The sequence below is a fragment of the Chelonia mydas genome, chromosome 14 (assembly GCF_015237465.2).
Source record: "Chelonia mydas isolate rCheMyd1 chromosome 14, rCheMyd1.pri.v2, whole genome shotgun sequence".
Lineage (NCBI taxonomy): Eukaryota > Metazoa > Chordata > Testudines > Cheloniidae > Chelonia > Chelonia mydas.
This window is the reverse complement of record NC_051254.2, coordinates 39,623,509-39,634,597: the sequence shown is the minus strand read 5'-3', so window position 1 is coordinate 39,634,597 and position 11,089 is coordinate 39,623,509. Positions and strand designations below refer to the sequence as shown.

At 54.1% G+C, this 11,089-nt stretch overlaps 1 protein-coding gene across 1 annotated transcript; it reads right to left on the bottom strand.

Annotated features, from left to right (window-relative positions):
* Positions 1–205: 205 nt before the first annotated feature.
* Positions 206–5,277, bottom strand: LOC119567519 (keratin, type I cytoskeletal 9). The gene is made up of 2 exons (XM_037913705.2): positions 4,920–5,277; positions 206–2,178 (listed from the first exon to the last, which is right to left on the bottom strand). The coding sequence occupies exons 1-2, from the start codon at positions 4,996–4,998 to the stop codon at positions 1,166–1,168; spliced, it is 1,092 nt and encodes a 363-aa protein (XP_037769633.1). The 5' UTR covers positions 4,999–5,277; the 3' UTR covers positions 206–1,165.
* Positions 5,278–11,089: the final 5,812 nt, after the last annotated feature.

Below are 11,089 nucleotides of genomic sequence, written 5' to 3'. Positions count from 1 at the left end.
GCCTTTCCCCTCTAGGGGGCGCCAGTTCCAATCTGGTTTTCACCCCCATGGGTGAAACAAATGGGTGGGTTCTCAGCACTGTTCTTTGCAGATGCTCACATCAGAAGGAACCTGCTGGCAGTGTCCGTCGAGCGTCGTGGATGGGCTCCAGTGACCGAGCTCCCCCCTGTCCCCAGCAGGCAATGTAGGGAAGCAAGGTCGGGGGGAGTGTGCACCGCTGCTGGCTGTCCCGTCCCTGCTGTGAGCTCCCAGCGCTGCCTGGCTCCTGACCCAAACTCGCTCCACAGGGAGGAAATAAGCCAAATGACCTAGCAGAGCAAGGATTTTATTGGAAGCATTTTGAGCACCAGAAACGAGGAGCAGAGAGAGACGCAGCCATCCTCTGCACCCCCACCCAGGCATCCAAGCAATACAAAGGCCTTGAGATCACTGACCATATGGGAAGGAGACGTGGTTGGGGGGTGGAGGGGTGAAGTGATCCAGGTTGGGTGGGGGGAGATCAGGGAAATGGTGGATGAGGGGATGGGGATGGGGAATTTACACAGGGAGGGCAATAAGCGCTTACTCCCGTCCACAACTAAGCATTGAGCAAAAGGTCTTGGAACACAATGGGGGAAACTGAGGCACACAACAATGGAGTGGCCCAGTCAGGGGCATGACAGGAGAGTGGGGGATAGAACCCATGAGTACAGACTCCCAGCCACCCCCCACCCCAAACCACTAGACTCCACTCCCTTCACAGAGCTCAGCTAGTACCCAGGAGGCCTGGCCCGCATTCCCCCTCCCACTCTAACCACTAGACCTTACTCACAGAGCCGGGACAGAACCCAGGAGTCATCATCCCCATTCCCACCCTGCTCTAACCACTAGACCCCATTCCCCCCAGAGGTGGGATAGAAGCCCCCATTCTCTTGCTCTAATGGCTAGACCCCACTCCCCATCAAGAGCTGGGGATAGAACCCAGGAGTCCTGGCCTGCCTCAACTCTAACCCCTACACCCCACTCTTCTCCTACAGCTGGGGATAGAACCCAGGTGTCCTGAGTCCCGTTCCCTTGCTCTCACTCCTAAACCATACCCCCAGAGCTGGGGACAGAACCCAGGCGTCCTGCCCTCCTCCTGCCTTAGCTGCTAAACCTCACCAGCTCGCTCCTCACGCCCTGTGGATTAAGGGCCGTTGGGCAGCATGGGATTGGAAGAGCCTGGCATTGACACATCTCCTGTTCCTGCTCCCCCTCCAACACCATTGTCAGCAGAGACCCTGGGCATGGACGATATCACGCGTCCTGCATGGTTGGGCAGCTCCGAGAGGCTCGGCACATAGGGGATGCTGGGGTCCTTATAGACTGGCCGGATGTGCCCAGATGGCCTGCCTGAGCCAACCGCATAGCCAGCACCCGGCATCCCATACTGTGGTGGGGAGCACCCCACTGATACAGCCGGCCTGGCTCCTTCATAGGTTCCAGGGCCATTTATTCCATATGATCCAGGCCCAGGTTGTTCATGTGACCCAGTTCCGGCTCCTTCGTATGATGCACATCCAGTTCCTCCATAGGATCCAGTCCCGGCTCCTCCATAGGCCCCGGGCCCGTCTATCCCATACGATCCAGGCCCAGGTCCTTCATGTGATCCAGTCCCGGTTCCTCCGTAGGATCCAGGCCCGGCTCCTCCATAGGCCCCGGGCCCGTCTATCCCATACGATCCGGGCCCAGGTCCTTCATGTGATCCAGTCCCGGTTCCTCCGTAGGATCCAGTCCCGGCTCCTCCATAGGCCCCGGGCCCGTCTATCCCATACGATCCGGGCCCAGGTCCTTCATGTGATCCAGTCCCGGTTCCTCCGTAGGATCCAGTCCCGGCTCCTCCATAGGCCCCGGGCCCGTCTATCCCATACGATCCGGGCCCAGGTCCTTCATGTGATCCAGTCCCGGTTCCTCCGTAGGATCCAGTCCCGGCTCCTCCATAGGCCCCGGGCCCATCTATCCCATATGATCCGGGCCCAGGTCCTCCATACGATCCAGAATCAGTTCCTCCATATACCCCAGGCTCGTTACCAACCCCCTGCCCCTGTGGGCGGACCTGGGGCTGCAGGATCCCTGCTGGCTGCATGTAGGGGTCCACGCCAGCTGGCAGTGGTTCCAGCACTGGCTCCTCCAGCCGTGGGATGCACTTGGACGCCGAGCCTACGAGAGAGGCGGAGAGGTTATTCACTGGCACAACCCTTGGTTAACACAGCACTCAGTCTGCCTGGGTGCCCTTCCACAGAGGCAAGTTCAGCCACACTAACGCTTCTTAAAATCAGGAAATACAGAGTTAAGATAAATACCCCCCACAACCTTAACTCTGCCCCCCTGGAGGTGGCAAGAGCCTCTGCATTCTGGTTATTGAATGGTGGAGGGATTTGATGGAGCAGCTCGGCAGAGTTGTGATTGTGAAATGAGGAGATCGGTGGCGGGGGCTGCCGTGAGCCCCTTTCCCTGACTCTGGTGTGTGAGCAAAGGAAGAGGTGCACCAGCCCCCTTCAAGTCAGCACTGCATTGGGTAGTGTTGTGTCAGCAGCAGGTGTGGCCTTAACAAACCCCCAATGCCAACTGGGTTACACAAATAGCCTGATCTCGACACATATATTCTGGTCCACCAAAGAACACCACGTGAGATCGTAAATGACAGCTGGGACCATGCTGGTGATTAATATCGTTGTGAAATGTCTGTACAGCTCCTATGCGAGGAATTACATCTGTGTACTGAAAATCTGTTCCAACCATCCGTATCAAGGCAGGGACGACAAAGAGGTTTTCTGCCGGACAAATTTCTCTGGGTCGGCATGTAAACGAAGCATTGTAAGTCAACCCAGTAGAAGCCTCATTTACATATCAACTCAGCTGAGGGGATGTGAAATCAACAGGCAGGTAGCACACCATAGAATAAGCTACAGGGAGGGTGTTCCTGACTCTAGGGACAGATGACAAACTTTAGGGGCTATAAAGGGAAGTGTGAAAGTAGAATGAATTATATTGAAATTATAATTCATTAAAGAAATGCTACTTGAAGGGTTTGTTGAAATATAGTTGTCAAGAGGAGAAACATTAAGGAGTGTGAGACAATGGGTCCTCAAACTAATTAACTTAGAGCTCCTACTGAGCTAGGAGATTGGTAAACGTTAGTATGCAAATAAGATATGTATGTATATTTGTCAGTTTCTGCTTTCTTTTGTCTCTTATGTTAAATTGGCTTTGGCTTAGCTGTATAAATAAGTTATCTCGAGCCTCAGAGAGGGGCTCACATCTGGGTGCATTAGCGAAGCGCTTTGCTAATAAACAGAGTGGTCTGACAAATTATGTGAGTCCTGAATCTGACTTTGACAGAAGGCAAGGAAGACCCCCCTTTATCTGGCACCTAAGAAATCAGCAGGCAGTGCGGTTACATTCATGAAAACGGGATCGCAGCCAACCTTGGGTGACAGGCTGCGTCGTCTGGGGTGAGATCACTTTCAAAGTTAGCCGGCTAAGTGAAGGCTAGTCTCTAGACAGCGGGTTATGTTTTATATGCACCCTGTTTTGTTTCCATTGTCTTTCCCCGCTATCACTTGCACCTTCGATAATAAAATTATTGCTGTCGTCGCTATAAATGTATCTCAGTGCCATGGTATTATGCCAGGAGTTGAATCACATCAGCTTCCCTTGAGGGCAGAGGACCTGGTATGACAGTGAGTGTTCACCAGAGAAGACCCACCGAATTGCAAGGCAATCCACATAACCCTGCAGGTTTTAGAAGAGTCTGCCTTTAAAGGGAAAGTTGATTTCAACCTTAATTAGAGCAGGGTTGGTGCTCTGCTATAATATTGTCCATCTCCTATTAATTGGTGCAGGGGATAGGGGGCTATCACTAGGGGCAATGTAATAGGTCCTGATTCCCAGTCCACTGAAGTCAATGAGGAAGAGGACGTCTTTCCATTGACTTCAATAGACCCCATGCCCTTAGTGCAAAGGTAATCCCTATTGTGTGTCCCCATCTGGGCACCCTGTGACAGCACTGCACCTTTCATGGAAGAGGAGTAGGGTCTAGCAGTTAGACCAGGAGGGCTGGGAGTGAGAATTCCTGGGTTCTAGTCCCAGCTCTGGGAGGGAAGTAATGTCTAGTGGTTACAGTGGGGGGGGGGGGGGGGAGGGGGGAAGCTGGGAGTCAGGATTCCTGGGCTCTATTCCTAGTTTCTGTATCCTTGCTCATTAGGAGAGCCTGGCAGCAAGCGAAATTACCAGGCACGTACTGGGTGTGTGTGTGAGAGAGAGCTTTTGAAGTCACTGGGTGTTGAGGAGTTTCATGATTATTAGGCTGAAGATCAAAACAGTCATAAAAACTAGTCAACCTGGAATTAATAACCCCCAGCCGCCACACCTGCTTCTCTCTGACTCATTCCCGCACTTTATAAACAAGCTAATGGGGACAGGTTGACTCCACCGGGAATTTCTGCTCAGGTCCAGGGCTGATCTATCCCCTCTGCTTCCAGGATCCTTCCCTGAGTCCCATAAGAGCTCCCCACCCCACCCACCTCCCCCTCTGCTGGGATGCCTCCTGCATCTGCCATCCCGGTCTACTCTCCCCACCCCATCCATCTCCCCCTCTACTGGGACACCTCTTCAAAAAAAAAACCCTCTCCAGCCCGCGTTCTTTCTGCCACCCACCTCCGCTCTTTCTCTACCTGATTCGCCCCCAGCCTGCACCCCCCACACTGCCCGCCTCTCCCTCTGCATTCTCTGCACCACCCCATTGCAGCCTCCCACCCGGCTTGTTCTCCCCAGCCGACACCACCTCACCACCCCATCGCAGCCGTCACTGACATCACAACCAGCGGCAGCCCCTCCGAGCCATGAAAGCCAAAGGCGCAGCGGACGACCTTTAACCCCCAGGGAGGCCCAGGACCTACCTGGGAGATGGAGACACAGAACCAGGAGAATCATGGGAGTCACGCCAAGGGGCGACTGTCCGCCGCCGCCGGAAACCATCCTGGAGGCCTTTGGAGGCAGCAGTGGCTGACCTCGTCTCTGCTGGCTGGGGTAAAGCGAGCTGCACTGTCCCGGCTCCAAACTCTGGGATTTATACCGCCCGCTCCCAAACCCCGCCTCTCACCTGGGACTGGGGCTGGGCAGGGTCATCCCAGAGCTCCCAGACAGGATGCTCGCCCAGTGTCGTCACTGCAATTTTGTTAACCCTTGGGAAACCAGCCAGCTACGGGGTGCCCGGAGTTGGGAACCAGGTGTTGTGTGGCAGGGGTCAGGAAGGGATCCGGGCCACTGAGGAGGAGGGTGGCATGGGGAAGGGGAAGCTGGGAGGGGTCTCAGCAGTAGGGGAGGTGGGTGACATGGAGGGGGTTACAGGCTGGGAGGGGGTCAGGGCAGAAGTCCCTGCAGTGGAGGGACAGGCAGGGTGGGGAACACAGGCTGGGAAGGAAGGGATCAGGGAGGGATTCTGGTAGGGGGGCAGATGGGTGGCAGGGGCTGTTTGGGGAACGAGGAGTGGAAACGGGTGGGTGCCGTGGAATGGGGGGATCAGAGGATTTTGGTAGTGGGGGTGACATGGGGAGCATGGAGGGGGAACTGAGGAGATCAGGAGCTGGGAGCCATCTGGGGCTTACATGGGGAGACGGGGGAGCTCGGAGGGGGGAGCACTGTGGAGTTAACCCCTTAAAGCCCGTGGAGCCACATTCTGAGTGGACGATGGGATAGAAACTCCAGGGGAGATGGGGCTGAGGCAGGGTGAAACGTACCAGATCCCCTGGCTGCCCTTTACACCGCAAAGTCCCTTCAGCATCATTGTTTAATAGTGGCGTTGCTCCTTAATAAGTAGCAATGGCAAAATAATATCAGTCCTGTTATATCAGGGCCCCACGGTGCCGGGCACTTCACAGACACACAGGGAGAGACAGTCCCTGCCCCAGCTGAGATCAGGGCCCTGTTGTGCTGAGCACTGCCCAGACACACAGCGAGAGACAGTCCCTGTCCCAGCTGAGATCAGAGCCCCATTGTGCCAGACACACAGTCCCTGTCACAAAGACCCTTCAGTCTACGTAGACAAGAGAAGGATCATTATTACAGGTAGAAAACCGAGGCTCAGAAAGATGCAGTGACTTGCTCTAGGTCAGACCCGGGAGTCAGTAGCACAGCTGGGAATTGAACCCAGATCTCCTGAGTCCTAGACCATTGGTTTAAGTTAAGGAAACCCAGTCAGGAATGAGGACCCCACTGTCCTAGGCACTGAACACCTAATGCTGAGCAATGACAGGGCCCCATCTCCAGGAGGGGGAATTCACAGTGGGGTAGATTAGCATGGAGAGGGGATAAACCAACCCTCCTGTGGGCAGGGGAGGGAACATCGGGGGTGCCCCTCATGCTGTGGGGAGGGGTGGTGGGAGGTGTGACCCAAGGACTTCCAGATGCCAACTGGCAGCAGGCATAGAGGTGCATAGGAGTGACCCGTCCGTTCCACATGAGAATATCACGTAATTCTCTAATGAAAGCCTGTGTCACACTGGCCATCAGAACCACCGTGGAGACGTACGTATGGAGAACAGGTGAGGACTTGTGTGTACATGCCGGAAATGACGTTCTCCAGGCCAGCGGCTCTCAACAAAAGTGTCACAGCCACTATTACTGAAAACTGGTGACTTTCTCATTTTTACCATAGGATTATAAAATAAATCGTTGGGAATATAAATCTTGTACTTCCATTTCTGCGTATAGTGTATAGAGCGGTATAAACAAGCCAGTGTCTGGATGAAATTTTAGTTTGTACTGACTGTGCTAACGCTTTTTATGGAAGCCTGTTGTAAAACTAGGCAAATATCTAGATGAGTTGACGTACCCAATGGAAGACCGCTGCGTACCCCCAGGGGACACGTACCCCTGATTGAGAACCACTCCAGAGACGACCTGTTTCTGCTGATAGTGGAAGGGCACAACCCCAGAACATACAGGATCAGGTCCCAAAAGCCCTTTATACATTTTCAGGGCAGCCTCTTGACCATATGCAGTCCTTGGGTGAACAACAGTGTCTCTGAAGTACCCTCCTATTTCCTAAACATCATCGGTATTTAGCTCCATGGATTAACATAAGGCAATCGCCTGTCTCCCATCATTTGCAGGCGATTTCTATATACTTCAAAGAGAAATCAAGACAATGCGATCACTACGTTTTTCCACTGAATGCGTCCGATGAAGTGGGCTGTAGCTCACGAAAGCTTATGCTCAAATAAATTTGTTAGTCTCTAAGGTGCCACAAGTCCTCCTTTTCTTTTTGCGGATACAAACTAACAGGGCTGCTACTCTGAAACTACGTTCACAGTTCTTCTAAATGTTAACATCCCCTTTTGATCTCTGAATGAACAGAATACAGTGATAGACAGGAACCATCTGGTTACATTGTTAATCCCTAACAATATATATGAAACCACACAAAAACACGAACATTATCTGTTAATAGTCTCTAATGAGGTTGAATCTGTGTCAATTAGCCTGCTAGTTGTTTCAGAGTAACAGCCGTGTTAGTCTGTATTCGCAAAAAGAAAAGGAGGACTTGTGGCACCTTAGAGACTAACCAATTTATTTGAGCATAAGCTTTCTAGTTGTGTAACCCTTTCTGGCCCTGTGTCACAGTCACAAACAAACAAAAATAAAATACACTTTCTAATGGCTAAGGCGTAACTTAACAAGCTACAGGCTTGGTTCAGGGTAGATTTCTTATGACTCTTTTGTTCCCAGAAACTTCACACACACACCCCTTGGCTGAAGGACCCAACAGTTTGCAAGAGCTCTGACCCCCGTCTAGGGATGGATAACTTTGGGGTTCTCTGCCTCTCCCATTGTACTCCTCTATAAAGCATCTCTCTCAAAGTTTATTGCTCCTGTTTCAAGAGGCGGGTGCCAGCTCCGTCCCCAGTCGAGATCGTTAAGAGGTCACCTTTCCCAACGCGCTCTCTTGATGATTTCGCTGATCTGTTGTCTCTGCCTGGTGACCAGGCTGGTCAGACAAGCAAATACACCATCCCTGGTGATCTGGACACGGTGAGTCCCCAGCTATCGCTTGTGAGCTTTGATGCTTGTTTGCCACGTGTGTACGTTGCAATTCCATTGTCATGGCTTCATTTGTATTCAAGACCTGGTCAGACCTGTTGGTTCAAATGCAGACTTTAAAACATCTGTCACTCCTCACATAGGGGACGCAGGGATCACATGCCCACCCACCCCCATATTACTACTAGGGTGGAAGTGAGGTGAGGGGGACGCACCTGGGAAACACTCCCCCTGAGCCCCACTAGGTGACGCCTAGAGCAGGGAAGCGAGACCAGGCTGGCAGCACTGGGAAGCCAGCTGAATCCGTCCCTTCCTCCCCGGCAGCCACTGTTACCAGCTCAGGTACGAGTCTGGACTAGCCCGCCTGGGGTGCGCAGAAGGGCACTCAGGGAGTCAGTCGGGGCAATGTGGGGGTGGCAGCAGGGCCCCGTGGTTCTGGGGATGGGGAGTCCAGGGAGGCAGCAGAAGCCAGGAGCGATGGGTGGGGGAGGCAAGCGGGTGATGCCAATGAGTTGGGGTACACTGACCAAGCCAGCTGAAATCCACTGCTAGATACCAGGAAGCTCCTTGCCCTCCGGCCTTGGGAAATTCTTAGCGTCACAGAGGTGTGACCCCCCAGAACCCATTCAGGTCAGCTGGCCAGGGGGTTACAGGAATAACCCAATTCTGATATGTCCGTTCTGGATCACCAAAGAGTATCATGTGAGGTCTTCAGTGAAAGCTGGGGTCACCTTTGTCATGGTTATCAGTGGGAAATGCACATACAGGAACCATGACAGGAGTTAGGTATGAATACACTGAACATATGTTTTTAAACTCTGCATCAACAAAGCAACCTGGCAGGGTTTCGTCTCTAGAAAGCATGGTATGATATTGTTTGAGAGGCAACCATTTGTTTCCAATGGGCCCACACATCCTCTCCAGTATCTCTAGACCAGGTCCCCAAACGGTGGGGCATGCCCCCTTAAGGGCGCATGGAGGAACATTCGGGGGGGGGGGAGGGTGCAGCGGGGCCCGGGCCAGTCCCCATGAGGGGCGAGATGGGAGCACCACCCAGCCCCACTCCATCCCCAGCTCTGCTCCAGCTCAGTTCCACTCCCAACACCACCCCCGGCCTTGCCCCCAGCCTTGGCCTCTGATTGCAGCTTCGTTCCCAGCCCCAGCCTCTGCCCCCTTACCCCTGTCCGTGCCCCCCCCCCGCCAACTGTGGCCCTGCTCCCAGGCCCAGCAGGGGAGTCTCTTGGGGGAGAGGGGTGGAGGGACGCGGTCCATGATGGGGACCTCCAGCGAGGGGGGGTGGAGTGGAGGAGAGGAGAGGAGGGAGGGACTCACCAGGCAGCGGCGGGCGAGGAGACCTCGGGGAAGGGGCGGAGCAGGGAGGGGAAGAGGCAGAACGCAGGTGGGGCCACTGGCACCGACTTTCTGATTTCCCCAGGGCTGCTCCACCCCCGCTCTGCCCCAGGCCTCACCCCCACTCCAGCCCTTCCTCCAAGGGCCCACCCTTCCTCCATCCCCGCTCTGCCCCTCCCCCAAGTGCACCCCACCTTCACTCTACCTCTTCCTTCCCCCGGTCCTCCCCCTCCCCCTCAGCGCCTCCTGCCCGCCGCTGAACAGCTGATCAGTGGCGGGCGGGAGGCGGTGGGGGGGAGGGGGAGGAGCTGATTGGCAGGGCCGCCAGCGGGCGGGAGGCACTGGGGAGAGGGGGGAGGAGATAACTATTTTTTTCCGTGGGTGCTCCAGCCCCGGAACACCCCCAGTGTCAGCACCTATGAGCAGGGCCACCACGGCCCAGGCATCCAGCAGTGGGAGGTGGTGGCTGCACCAGGGGAGGCTTAGCCTCCCCTGGCCTATTATACCCACCACCCATGACTGAGGAACTGAGACTTTTTGGTCGTGAAGCACGATAAGGTACAGGCGGGCTGGTCCAAAAGGCTGGAGATAGCAGAGAAGGAAAAGGAAATCAAGCCAGAGGGCGGGAAGTGGTCAGCCCTAGAAGCCACGCACCAGAGAGCCCTGGAGGCTGGGACGCAAAAGTTGGAAGCTGAGAAGCAGAAACAGGTGGCAGGAAAAGCAACGCGTCGGAGAGCCAAGTACTCCGCCTATGCCAGGACTCATAGACTTTAAGGTCAGAAGGGACCATTATGATCGTCTAGTCTGACCTCCCGCACAACGCAGGCCACCGAATCTCACCCACCCACTCCTGTAACAAACCCCTCACCTATGTCTGAGCTATTGAAGTCCTCAACTCGTGGTTTAAAGACTTCAAGGTGCAGAGAATCCTCCAGCAAGCGACCCGTGCCCCACGCTGCAGAGGAAGGCAAAAAACCCCCAGGGCCTCTGCCAATCTGCCCTGGAGGAAAATTCCTTCCCGACCCCAAATATGGCGATCAGCTGAGCCCTGAGCACGTGGGCAAGACCCACCAGGCAGATACCTGGGAAAGAATTCTCTGTAGAAACTCAGATCCCATCCCCATCTAACATCCCATCACAGGCCATTGGGCCTATTTACCGCTAATAGTCAAAGATCAATTCATTGCCAAAATTAGGCTATCCCATTATACCATCCCCTCCATAAACTTATCAAGTTTAGTCTTGGAGCCAGATAGGTCTTTTGCCTCCACTGCTGCCCTTGGAAGGCTGTTCCAGAACTTCACTCCTCTCATGGTTAGGACCACATGGTGGGGACAAACCGTGACCTAGTTACAGAGCAAGTGATGGCGCTGACACCAATTTGACCACCTTTGAAAGGATCTGCAGGGTACAGAACATCCCTGAGGGATGGAGCCTGGCTATTTTGCTCTCCCAGCTGGTGACTAAAGCGTTACAGGGCTGTAATGACATGGCTGTAAGTGAAACTGTGATAGGATGTTTTTAAATTCCCTGTTAAAGAGGTTTCACATTACACTGGGGACTATACCTCCTCGAATCCTTTGATGTCTGCATCGAAGAATTGTGAGCCGCTGCGGGGGAGAAGGCTCCTGAAATAGCTGTAGATTACTGACTCGTACGTGCAAGCGACGCTATGCAG